This window comes from Microcaecilia unicolor, chromosome 3 (genome assembly GCF_901765095.1).
Source record: "Microcaecilia unicolor chromosome 3, aMicUni1.1, whole genome shotgun sequence".
NCBI lineage: Eukaryota > Metazoa > Chordata > Amphibia > Gymnophiona > Siphonopidae > Microcaecilia > Microcaecilia unicolor.
Genome location: NC_044033.1, coordinates 74935403 through 74947621, shown reverse-complemented (window position 1 = coordinate 74947621; position 12219 = coordinate 74935403). Strand labels below are relative to the sequence as shown.

The 12219-nt window shown below is 43.4% G+C and overlaps 1 protein-coding gene across 4 annotated transcripts in view; it reads left to right on the top strand.

Annotated features, from left to right (window-relative positions):
* The window catches only part of LOC115465525 (putative deoxyribonuclease tatdn3-A), a 66343-nt gene that overhangs the window by 13651 nt on the left and 40473 nt on the right, over nt 1-12219 (top strand). For all 4 annotated transcript variants that reach the window (XR_003941426.1, XR_003941427.1, XM_030196050.1 and 1 more), the window contains exons 5-6: nt 4706-4768; nt 7025-7134. Coding sequence is in view for 2 of the 4 variants with exons in the window: in XM_030196050.1 (XP_030051910.1) it covers nt 4706-4768; nt 7025-7134 (173 nt within the window). In the remaining 2 variants the exon portion in view is untranslated. The remainder of the gene's footprint in view (nt 1-4705; nt 4769-7024; nt 7135-12219) is intronic.

Genomic DNA, 12219 nt, shown 5'->3' with positions numbered 1-12219 from the left:
GCTCTACATTGGAATTGGTGGACGCTTGGAGGGTGCTACACCCAGGCTGTAGGGATTATACTCATTTATCTCGGGCACACTCTTCACTATCTAGAATAGATTATATACTTATATCACGTCCTCTTTTTGCCAAAATAGTGGAGGCAGAAATTGGTCCGAGTGAAATCTCGGATCACTCCCCCATATGGACAAGGTTGGAACTGAGAGGGGACTGGAGTGGGTATAGAGGGTGGACCTTTCCATTTGAGCTGTATAAAGATGCGAAATTCCGGGAAATGCTACAGAGCAAATGGAAAGATTATGAATACAATAACAAAGAACATAAAGACCAATACGGGCTGTACTGGGAAACAGCAAAGGCAGTCCTGAGAGGAGAAATTATTAACTATAGGGCGTGGACACGGAAGCGAAGAGATAAAGAAATATTACGCTTAGAAAAAGAGGTCCGTACACACAGGCAGAAATATGGGGCTACACAAACAGAAGAACAGAAGTTAATATATTTGACAACCCAGAGAGATTTAAATGAGCTCCTACATGAGCGGGCTAAGAAGTCTATAATGTACTACAAATACCAGTTGTTCCAGTTTGGGAACAAGGCAGGAACATTGCTGAGCCGATTGGCTAAAGGGAAAAAAGGGATGACTCGTTTACTACAAGTAAAGCGACAGGATGGCACAGTAGTCAGACGGGAAGAAGACATAGTAGAGAGTTTCCGCAGATACTATGCGGACCTGTATGGGGAGCCATCGGGGGTAATACCAGACAGCACATTGTTTTTGGAAAACATTGACATGCCACGGATATCAACGAAACAGGGGGAGATCTTAGACGCCCCTATTGAGGAAGGAGAGCTAATGTTGGCCCTGCAACAGAGTGAGATACATAAGGCACCAGGACCCGATGGCTTTAGTATAGCTTTTTATAAGATTTTACAGGAACAGGTGACTTTACCGTTATTAAATTTATTTAACTCTATGGCTAGTACCGCCAAGATTCCAGAGACTTTTAGACTAGCCAAAGTTATTGTCCTGCCTAAGCCTGGCAAGGATCCAGGGGACATGGGATCATATAGACCGATCTCCCTACTAAACTGTGATGCCAAACTGTATGCAAAAATTCTGGCAAATAGGTTGGCCCGAGTACTACCGGACTTGGTGGCCTCTCCACAAGTTGGGTTTGTGAAAGGTAGAGCGGCGGTGGGTAATATCAGAGCTCTTATTGCTTCCTTGGAGAAAGTGAAGGAGCAGCAAAGGCCTTCTTTGCTAATAAGTTTTGACGCGGAGAAGGCCTTTGACCGGGTGGTATGGCACTTCATATTTAGAGTATTGCAGAAAGTAGGTATTGGGGATTTTTTTAGGAAGGCGGTGGGGGCTCTCTACTCGGATCCCCAAGCGTATATGTGGATAAATGGGGTAGGGTCGCAACCGTTTTCGATAAGGAGGGGAGTGAGGCAAGGGTGTCCTCTCTCGCCGCTATTATTTGTATTGTCCTTAGACCCATTAATACGAGAGATTGAGTCCCACCCGGAGATAGTGGGGGTTACCTGGGGTTCTGTTGACTTTAAAATATCTGCATTCGCGGATGACCTATTAGTACATCTCACAGAACCCAAGAGGTCGCTAGGAGCCCTATTGGAATTGTTCCAAGAGTACGGAGACTTTACTGGTTTTAAAATAAACTATTCCAAATCTCTGGCACTCACAGATACAGATAATGTAAAAATGGAGTGGGGGAATGATTTCCCGTTGAAGTGGGCTAGGGAGAGCCTCAAATATTTGGGAGTACAGGTGGCCATGAACACAAAGGCTTTTTATGCTCTCAATTTTACTAAACTATTGGATAATATGAGACTCCGATTAAAGCACTGGGAGGCCTTGCCGCTAACGCTACACGGGAGGATCCAGTTGTTCCGCATGATGGAGTTCCCCCGATGGCTTTACACATTACAGGTTTTACCGTTACGATTAAAAAATAAAGACATTAAGCAGTTCCATAAATATTTAAGACAGTTTATTTGGGGGGGGAGAAAGCCTAAATTGCCTTTGGACATATTGGTAGGCCCCTGGAAATTAGGAGGTATAGGGCTCCCAGATATCAAAAAATATAATCAAGCGTGTTTGTTGAGGCATCTGGGGGACTGGTTATTGGATAAACAAGACTTTACCCCGTGGAAATTGGAACAGGTTCATTTCTTGCCATTTCACCCACATTATTTATTACATGAGGCGGAGAATAAATTACCAAAAAAATTTAAGGGAAGTTTGTTATTGGATCCGATGCGGGCGATTTGGCGGGATCTTAATAACTATTGGGGGTTGGAAGGAGATATGACGGATATAGTGCCACTACAGGGTAACCCAAACTTTTCACCTGGATCAGAGAACAGGGTGTTTCAAAGGTGGGCTTTACAGGGGATTACGAGGTTGGAACATGTATTGGGGACTAGAGGAGGGCTGTTAAATTTGGGTGCTTTAGGGGTGGGCTTTACTATTAGCCACACATTCGCTTACCAGCAATTAGCCCATTATATTAGATCATTAAATGCTGAAAAGCTGGCTAGTGGACATGGGAAAAAAATTAGGGAATTTTTCAAAACAATAACGGGGGAGCGGTTCACAGTATCGAGACTGCATAAGGCTCTGTGGGCGATGTGCCCACAGAAAAAAACTGAAGCAATTACCGCACGTTGGGCACGAGAGATGCAGAAGCCCAGTTTAGCGCTGGATTATAACCAGTTGACATCTCGTATACCTGAGATCTCGATTAATGCGGCATTGCGGGAGTGTCAATATCGGATTTTATATCGAGCATATATGACCAAACTACAGGTATTTAAGATGGGAGGTGTGCCGGACCCACTATGCTCTAAATGCCGGCAACGTGACAGCACACTTTATCATGGCCTATGGGAATGCCCCGGTGTGCAAAGATTTTGGCATAATATAATACAATATCTGGAGGGGTTAGTGGACTCTCGAATTAATTGTTCTTTCATGGGGATCATCCTCGACAAACATGAGCTCTTTGTCCTCCAAAGAGGAAGCCAGAGGACACTGGTACGCAAAGCCTGCATGTTGGGGAAAAAATTGATTATGGCGGGGTGGTTGAGTGTGGACCCGCCAGAGTATTGGCATTGGAGAAACAAAATTCATGAGCTCTTAATGCATGAACGTAGGGCGGTAGGAACTTCCCCGAAGAAGAGAGCACAGTTCCTGGAGATCTGGAGACCTTACATTCAATCCCTGACGCAGAGTGCGCGAAGTTTAATACTGAATAGCTTATAAAAAATTTTTTTTTTTTTTTTTCTCATCTTCGTCTTATTATGTAAGAGGGGCTTAGTTTATGATATGGTATATGGGGGAGGGAGGAGGGGGCTGGGAAGATGAGGGGGGAGAGTGGGAGAAATTGATAATCTATTGATGACGATAATTTAGAAATTTGAATGCAAGTCTAAGAAGATACTTCAACGCAAAATGTTGATTGTTGCGATTTTGTTAAGCAGTATATCATCAATTAAATTTGTAAGATATAACAATAGTAAATACCGCACAATATGAGATATAAACTGAAGTAAGCATTTTATTTTTATTTTGCTGCTTATATAACAGTACAAAAGCAAACATTTGGGTTATAATGAAAGGGTTGAAGGGGAGGGAGGGAGAAAAGGATAAAATATTGATGATAGACTTTAATGATGTATAAATACAAGTATGATGTATCATTTAAAATGTCAAATTTAATGGCTGTGTTTAAAATGTTAACTCATCAATAAAAAACTGTTGAAACATAAAGGTAGAGCAACTGAAAGGGCTAGGATGAAATGTTCCTCAAAGACATATATGTTTTTAAGGCCTAGTACTCTGCACCTTTGAAAAAGAGAAGACAAATTTTGAGTTAAAGTATTTTTATTGTGATTCAGGGCTTGTGAACAGTTGTGGTTGATGTTCTGCACCTTTATGGAACCTGTTGATAGGCTACACAAGATAGGTGGGGGAAGGCACCAGCAATCACAAAGAAAATAACTTCAATATTTTAAAGGATTTTCTCCTTGAAATGGTGTACACAGTGGTGTGCTGGAGCAGGCTCTCACGGGCTTGCAAGAGCCGGTTGTTAAGTTTTTAAGACTTTTGGGAGCTGGTTGTTAAAGTAGGGCCCTCCATGGCTACTTTAACAACTGGCTCCCAAAATGTGGGCTTGGGCCCCCTGCTGAATTCTCTTTTACTTTGCTGGTGGGGATGCTGAGCCCTGCCAGCCAAGTAAATAGACTGCTGCTGCTCCCCGCTCCTTGTTTCCAGCTCTGAGCAGCAGGCTGGGACTTCTCGAGCATGTGTGAGAAGTTCCAGCATGCTGCTCAGAGCAAGACGTTGGGAGTGGTGGCAGTCCATTTATTGGCTGCCAGCAAAGGTATGCCTAGCGTGCCCGCATGAAGGGAGGGAGGAGAAAGAGGCAAGTGTTGCTCCCCCCGGCCACCCCTGGCCCTTCCAATTGCAGAGCTGGCTACGTCCGGAGAAAGAGCCTGTTGTTAAAAATTTACCAGCACACCCCTGGGTGTACAGCAGTGTAAAGTAGTACTGTAACCATCAAGGAGCATTTCAGCTTTCAGTTGTTTAGTCTATGTTGGCAATAATGGAGTTGTTTAATATACAGCATGCATATTTTTGTTTCAAAATTGACCTGAACTGTGTATAATAATCTCACCCAGGATCTGGAGCCTGTCCTACCGCTTTTTGAGAAGTTTCAAGACAAGCTGGTGGCCATTGGAGAGGTGAAGGTCTTTCTCATCTTATTAATCACAGGCTTCTTCCTTGGTGAAAATTTGGGTTGACTTTTCACATATCCAAACAATTTGCAGTTTGGATATATCTATTTTGTAGTCACAGATGATATCAAGGATCGAAAAATCTGGGTTTCTGTTTCTTTACTGTAAAGAGGGATTTTTTTTCCCTCATCGATCCTTTCTTAAACATTATTCTCATGCTTAGAAACAAAAACAGTGACCTATTTAAAGCCATTTCAACATAATATAGTTATAATTATGAACAGGTTTCTCCCGTTCCATCCCATCTCTCCTCCTGCCTTAATGTGTGGTGGGCTTCCAAAACCAGGTGCTCTTTTTGAGCATCTATGACTGTGAGTAAAGAACAATCCTTGAATGGCGTGACACCTATATTCCCGCAGTGGTGGTATGGATGCTTTTTCTGGCTGCATTTTGGAAATATGCATTATCCTGGAATTGAACAGCTAGACTTATGACCCATTTTACTGTCTTAACTGTATGGAAAGATGCTAAGAATGTCCCCAGTAGTTAATGCAGAGTCTTTGCAGTTACCGTGCTTTAATTTTAGCTATTAACATTCAAATATTTAATACAGCTTAGTAAAACGGGCCCTTAGCCTCAGGGCAGTGGAGTTGGAGTCGGTAAATAATGTACCTACTCTGACTCCAGCTTTGAAATAAAATAAACAAACATAAAATATGGTAAAGTTATCATTTTATATTTATATATACATATCTTTATCCTGGATCTAAAGTTATATTTACCAGTACTTTAGATTATAATAAAAAATGTAAAGCCTAATAGCAGTAGGAGTTGGAGTCAAAGGTTTGGTGTACCAACTCCACAGCCCTGCTTAGCCTTGTAAAGAAGGGATCTCTATGGTTGCCAAAGCTCTGCAGTAGCATTACTGGCTAATTTCTTTTGCTAGTCTGGTACAAAGTATCTTGGGTTTCAAAGAATCCATATGAGACAAAGGTAATGATTGTCTAATTCTTGACCCTTTGTTCTACAAGACCCCTTTTGTAGTTATCTCATACCCACTTTTGTCCTACTTAAAACCTTCAATCTTTTCAGGCTTCTGTACATTTTATTCCTCCTCCATCAAGGATAAATCTGGAGATTATGCATCACTTCACTTTCAGCGCCTTCCCTCTTGAATGCTTTTCTGCTTCATTTGCATCTAGAGCCCTGTTTTTCTAAAAGTAAGAATGGGCTGAGGACCTGGTTTTCTCAACAGACATTTGAACAAAGAATTTAGAATGGTGGGATATATCGAGACCCTTTAGAACTGATTTGATATAAGTTTGCGCTCTGTTTTATAGATATAGACATGACTCCCCTCCCATTCCGTTCTCCCTCGACACCCCCCCCCCCCCCCCCCCCCCACCAAACCCTCCAGAGGAGAGCTCTGGTGGACCACTGGGCTATCTGCCTAGACATGTAAGATGTTACCTGTGCAGTATGCCCTGTTTCATATGCATATATTAACATGAATTTAAAAAAAAAAGTCAAAAAATTTGGGGAAAAATAAAAAAATGTCCTGAAATGAACCAAATTTCTTTTTTGTGCAGCTCTCTAAAAAAAAGTAAACAAAAGCATTTTTTGAAAAGAGAAAACTCGCCTTCAAACCAATAAAATTAACATTTCCCATGTGCACATTGCTATAGAGAATTTGTTTTATTAACCCATAAGCAGGGCCAGTGCTAGGGTTTCTGGTGCCCTCCCCCCCTCCCGAGGCTTATTAGTCGGCGCCCCCTACCCATACAGCATCGCTCTCTCTCTCTCCCCCCCCCCCCCCCCCCCCCCATCTAGCACCTTTCCTGTCCCCTCCCCTGGGCAGCAGAATGCATTTTTGTTTGGGGGGATCCAAGCTCTGCCCCTAATTTCACCTTCAGTTCCCACACCAGTTTACATTTATTCAATTTTTTGTAAATCACATACACCTTAATTCTTTAACAAAGTGCTACAGTTAGGCACCATTTGAGCACATATGTTATAGAAAGTATAATGTGCATGTAAGTACGTAAGTTCTAAGGCACTATTCTATAATTTACACACACCTACATTTAGTTGCATCAATGCCAACTTAGGCTAGTATTCTCTAGCGGCATCTTGGTGCACAGATGCCATTATAGAATTGATGCTTAGTGACGAGCTTTTCTGCCTGGGGAAGTGTGCTTCAGAGTGCTGCCCTGAAGGCTCAAACTGGATGGACTGTGACACTGCAACTGGTTCTCTTCACAGATCGGCCTAGACTTCACACCTTGGCTGGCCTCCACATCGCAGGAGCGGGAAGAGCAGAAGAAAGTTTTCCAGGTGCAGCTGGAAGCAGCCAAGAGATTGGATCTGCCTGTGTGAGTCCAGAGTCAAGGCTTTGCTGCCTGTTAGCTTTAGATAACAACCCAGGATAAGAATTGTATATACAGGGCTATCACAAAGAGCAGGCCTGTACTGGCTGCTGGTGCTGAAACTGACTTAAGTTTGAAACGAATTGAAAGTAAATTGAATCACTGACGTTAAAAATCCTAGCCCCCCCCCCCCCCCCCCCCCCCCCCGTTTACTAAGCCGTGCGGCAATGTCAACACTGCCCATTCAGGTGAATCGACCGTGTCGGCGCTAGCGTGTCTTAGTAAACGGGGGTAAGTTAACTTTTTGATTTGTTTTTCACAAAATGAATTTGACACTGCCTTCAATACTGCTTATGAGGGGTGTATAATAAAATGCAAACCAAACATAGAAAGGAACTACAATAAAATATAGGACAAAGAAATGAGAACAGAACAGATGAGACTTCAGAGAGAGGATGTATAGTGTAATTTTCCTATTATGTTTCCTATGTAATATTACTACAGTGTTTATTTATTTATTGCATTTGTATCCCACATTTTCCCACCTATTTGCGGGCTCAGTGTGGCTTACAGTACCTTGTGAAGGATGGAAATACATTGTTACAATACGATTATGGGTTACATTGTGAGGAGTTATGGGAAGACAAAGTCAAGTCAAAAATCGTGAGGGCGTGGAAACCATGTGAAGTTACAGTGGGGAAACGATAGGCGATAGAACAATTTCAAGAGAACATAGGGTATAACATTGTATCTGTGGTTGGAGTTTGAAGTGTGGTGATAATGCGGGGTGAGAGTAGTTCAGAAGGGAGTGTATTAATGCATTTCTATTAGTATGTATGGACTTCATGCGTTTTGATCCTTACAATAAATTTTCTCAAAGAGATGAGTCTTCAGTTGTTTGCGGAAGTCGGTTAATTCGTAGATCATTTTCAGGTTGCGTGGTAGTGTATTCCAGAACTGCGTGCTCATATAAGAGAAGGTTGATGCATGCAATACTTTGTATTTTATGCCTTTGCAATTAGGGAAGTGGAGATTGAGGAAGGTTCTGGATGATCTTTTAGCGTTTCTGGGTGGTAGGTCTATTAAGTCAGACATGGATGCAGGGGCTTCACCGTGGATGATTTTGTGGACCAAGGTGCATACCTTAAAGGTGATACGTTCCTTGAGTGGGAGCCAATGTAGTTTCTCACGCAAGGGTTTTGCGCTTTCGTATTTTGGTTTTCCGAAAATGAGTCTGGCTGCTGTATTCTGGGCTGTTTGAAGTTTCCTCAGTATTTGTTCTTTGCAGCCTGAGTATAGTGAGTTGCAATAGTCCAGGTGGCTAAGTACAAGTGATTGCACTAGGCTGCGGAATACGGACCTTGGAAAGAATGGTTTTATTCTTTTCAGTTTCCAGTGTGATTTCTTTCCTTAATTGCTCTTTTTTTTTTTTTTTTTTGGCTTGCATAATCAATTGCAAGAAAATTTAAAATAAAAAGAGTGAGAGAGAGAGGCTTTTGTGTTACTGATCCCGCCATCACCTGCACAATCTCGCCTCCCATCAGGAAGAAGTAGAGAATCAGTGGCCAAAAGCATCTAGAAATGGAAAGGTCTTGAGCCGTGTTTTGAATTTATCCATTCATGTTCAAAATGGAAATGGAGAGAGAGGGTGTTCCACTGCCAACTATACTGAAAATCCTACAGCGAATGGAGTCAAAGCAAATGAGACAGAACGAAGGAATTACGAGTTGTGTTGTGAAGAGCAGAGAGTTCTGGGAGGGAGATAGGGTATAAGCAGTTTTGACAAGTATAAAGGGTGGCCTAAGAAGTGCATTTTCTACATCATATAGAGTATTTTTGTGTAAGATCCTATGTGTGATTGGAAGCCAATGTTTTTTGTTGAAAAAGTTTAAAACTGATAAACATTAACTTCTCTTAAATGTATGTAAAAGATTGGTTCCAAATGTCTGTGGATAAAGGGCTTTCTCCAAGGACAAGCAGGCCCAGTGTATTCTCCCCTGTAGGTGATGTCATCTGATAGAGCCTGGTGCGGAGGCTGCCTAGCACTCATAGCTGTAAGAAAGTTCTAGCAATGTTTCACCATTTGAGCGCAAGTACCTCAGTCTCCTTTTCTGCAGAGCTAGGAGGATGTGTTTTTGCGGTCTCCCTTCACCACATAGTTCTTTCACTTTTCAAGTGCCTTCCCATGCAGGTTTAGCGCTTATTTTCAATTGTTTTCCTCAGTATTTCCTGTGTTTTATTTCCCTAATTATTTTGTTAGGTTTTTTTTTTTTTTTTCAGCCCTTCAAGTTTTAATTTTTTTGTGGCTCTTTAAGCCCACTTAGGCCTGAGCACCAGCCTCAATTTCAGTCTTGAACCCTTTTTTTCTGATCTTCAAAATTGAGGAATTTAATTTGGCTGCTGTTTTTCTCAATGTCTAAGAACACTCCCAGTAGTTTCAAAAGGTGCACCCAAAGTAATTAGGTGATTTCTGCCATGGACCCGCACAATTGGTGCATCAGGTGCTTCGGGCCTGACTACCAGCCTGATTCTTGTTCTCTCTGTTTAAAAATGCAGCTGAGTTATATGCTGTATAGGGATTTGGATAGGTTGAATACATTTCTCTCAATTTTGTTGGGTGAACAAAAAGACAAAATTGAAATTTAACGTGCTTGTGGGGAATTGGGGCCAGGGAGAGTTAGGGTTGCCTAATTTGCGAGCATATAATCAGGCCTGCCTGCTCTGGCATATTTGGAACTGGATATTCATGAAGTCTCATTTCACCCCACTGGACATGGAACAGGCTTATTACGCCCCTTTTAATATCCTTTCTTTACTGCACAATTCCAGCTCCCAAATTTCCCGATCATTGAGGGGGAGTTTATTACTTTACCGTTTGCGAGCAATCTGGAAATCTCTCATCCGGGGGGGGGGGGGGGGGGTAACCCTTTGGTTACCGATTTGCTTACGCTGAGGGGCAATGTGGCTTTCAAACCTAGTTTGGACAATACTACTTTTGTGGCTTGGGAGCAGTAGGGGTTGACTTTGCTTGCACATCTCCTGCATGGGGAGGGTTGTCAGCAGAAGATAGGCGTTGGCTGGGGCAATTGGTTTGCATACTTCCAAGTTAAATATTATATAGCCTCCTTAGATACAGTCCAGCTTTAATTACTTATGGGTGTGAAAAGTTAAAGATTTTTTTTAATGCCATTTCAGAGTCAGGGATTAGTGTTTCAGGGGCCCATAAGGCTTTAATTAAACTGGAGAAACCAAAAGACTTACAGGATATTCGTATGCGATGGACATGTGACTTACGGATGGATCTCTCAGCATGGAACTTATTAATCAATATTAGAGGCATATCTTCTCTCACTGCGTGTGCCTGGTTGCAAGAGTTATGATACCAGGTTCTCCTTAGAGCCTATTGCTCCCAAATGCAATATCTGTTTGCCCTAAATGTGCTTGAGAGGATAATATATTTATTCATGCTCTTTGGAAGTGTCCCAAGGTCAGGCAGTTTTGGGATGTGCTAGTTTGTTACCTGTTAACTTGGGACTTGAGTGGGTTAGGTTTAGTGGAACAACTGTTACTTGATAAACCAGGGGTATTTCAGGGTCGTCCCAGGGGTACTGGTCTGCTGCTTAGGAAAATGAGCCTTGTGGCGTGGAAGTTTATCATGCAATATTGGATGTCACAGAAGGCTCCTAATCATTGACATTGGATTAATCGGATTCATCTGTTGATCACCTGGGAAGCCCTGGATGCTAAAGGATCCCCTAAGAGAAAGAAGCAATTTTTACAGGTGTGGGAGCTTTATTTACATGCTCTTCACCCTGGTGGACACAGTCTGATCTTAAACTCTATGATTTTTCTTCTCTCCCCCTGCCCTCCCCTCCATCCATGTGCATCTCCTTCCTGTCGTCCCTCCCCCTCCGTCCATGTCCAGCAACTGCCCTCCCCTCCATCCATGTCCAGCAACTCTCCATTCTCCCCTGCCCTCTCCTCCATCCATCCATATCCAGCGATTTCTCTTCTGCCCTCCCCCATGTCCAACAATTCTCCTTTGAACCCACCACCCTCCCTTCCCGTGACTCCCCCAGCTCCCCCTTTTCAGTCCCCGAGTTCTAGTTCCCTCCTCTCCATCCATGTCCAGCAACTCTCCATTCTCCCCTGCTCTCTCCTCCATCCATATCCAGCAAATGTCCTCTCTCCTGCCCCTCCATCAATCCATGTCCAGCAATTCTCACTCCTCTGCCCTCCCCTCCATGTCCAGCGATTTCTCTTCTCTCCCCTGCCGTCCCCTCCCCTTCATGTCCAGCGATTCTTCTCTGCCCCTGCCCTCCCCTTCATGTCCAGTGATTTTTGCCTCTCTCCCCAACTGCCCTCCTCTGGCTCTCCGTTCCTTTCTGCCCCCTCCCCTGTGCGTTTAAACCTTTTATTTTCAGCAGCAACGACAGTGAAGAAAACAGAACAGCAAGCGGGCTCGCCTCCAGCCTTTCCATTCCCTCACAGACAATGTCCCGCCCTCGCAGAAACAGGAAATACGTCATCATAGGAAGGCGGGACACTGTCTATGAGGGAAGGGAAAGGCTGGAGGCGAGCCCGCTTGCTGTTCTGTTTTCTTCACTGTCGTTCTGCTGAAAATAAAAGGTTTAAACGCGTGGGGTGTGCAGGAAGGAACAGAGAGGAGCGCTGTCGGGGAGCTAAGGGCAGGAAGGAGGGACCGAGAGCTCATTGTGCTGGTCCTGCGTTTGGAGGGGGGCAATGCCCCCCTCGCCCCCCCCCCCAAACTACGCCCATGGGTAGCCGGAATGGAAAAGTTAGTTTGGCTTTAAAAATGCAAGCCTTGGAAGTATACTAATTTCTGGTCACCCCTCTGTGAATTTGCAGGGGTAGTGGGTAGTGCCACTGAAAATTCTTATAGACCACCCCATCACTATCCAGATTCTGCTAGGGCAGCGTGTGAGTGTTTCTCCAAAGTCTACAGATCACTAGCTATTCAACTGCTATTCCTTTAGCTATAGGAATAAATTTAGGCCAGCAAAAAGGCTGAATATAGCCAGCTCTCCATGGTTGCTTACGTGTATGTCTACGAGAGAAGATGCTGTAGTC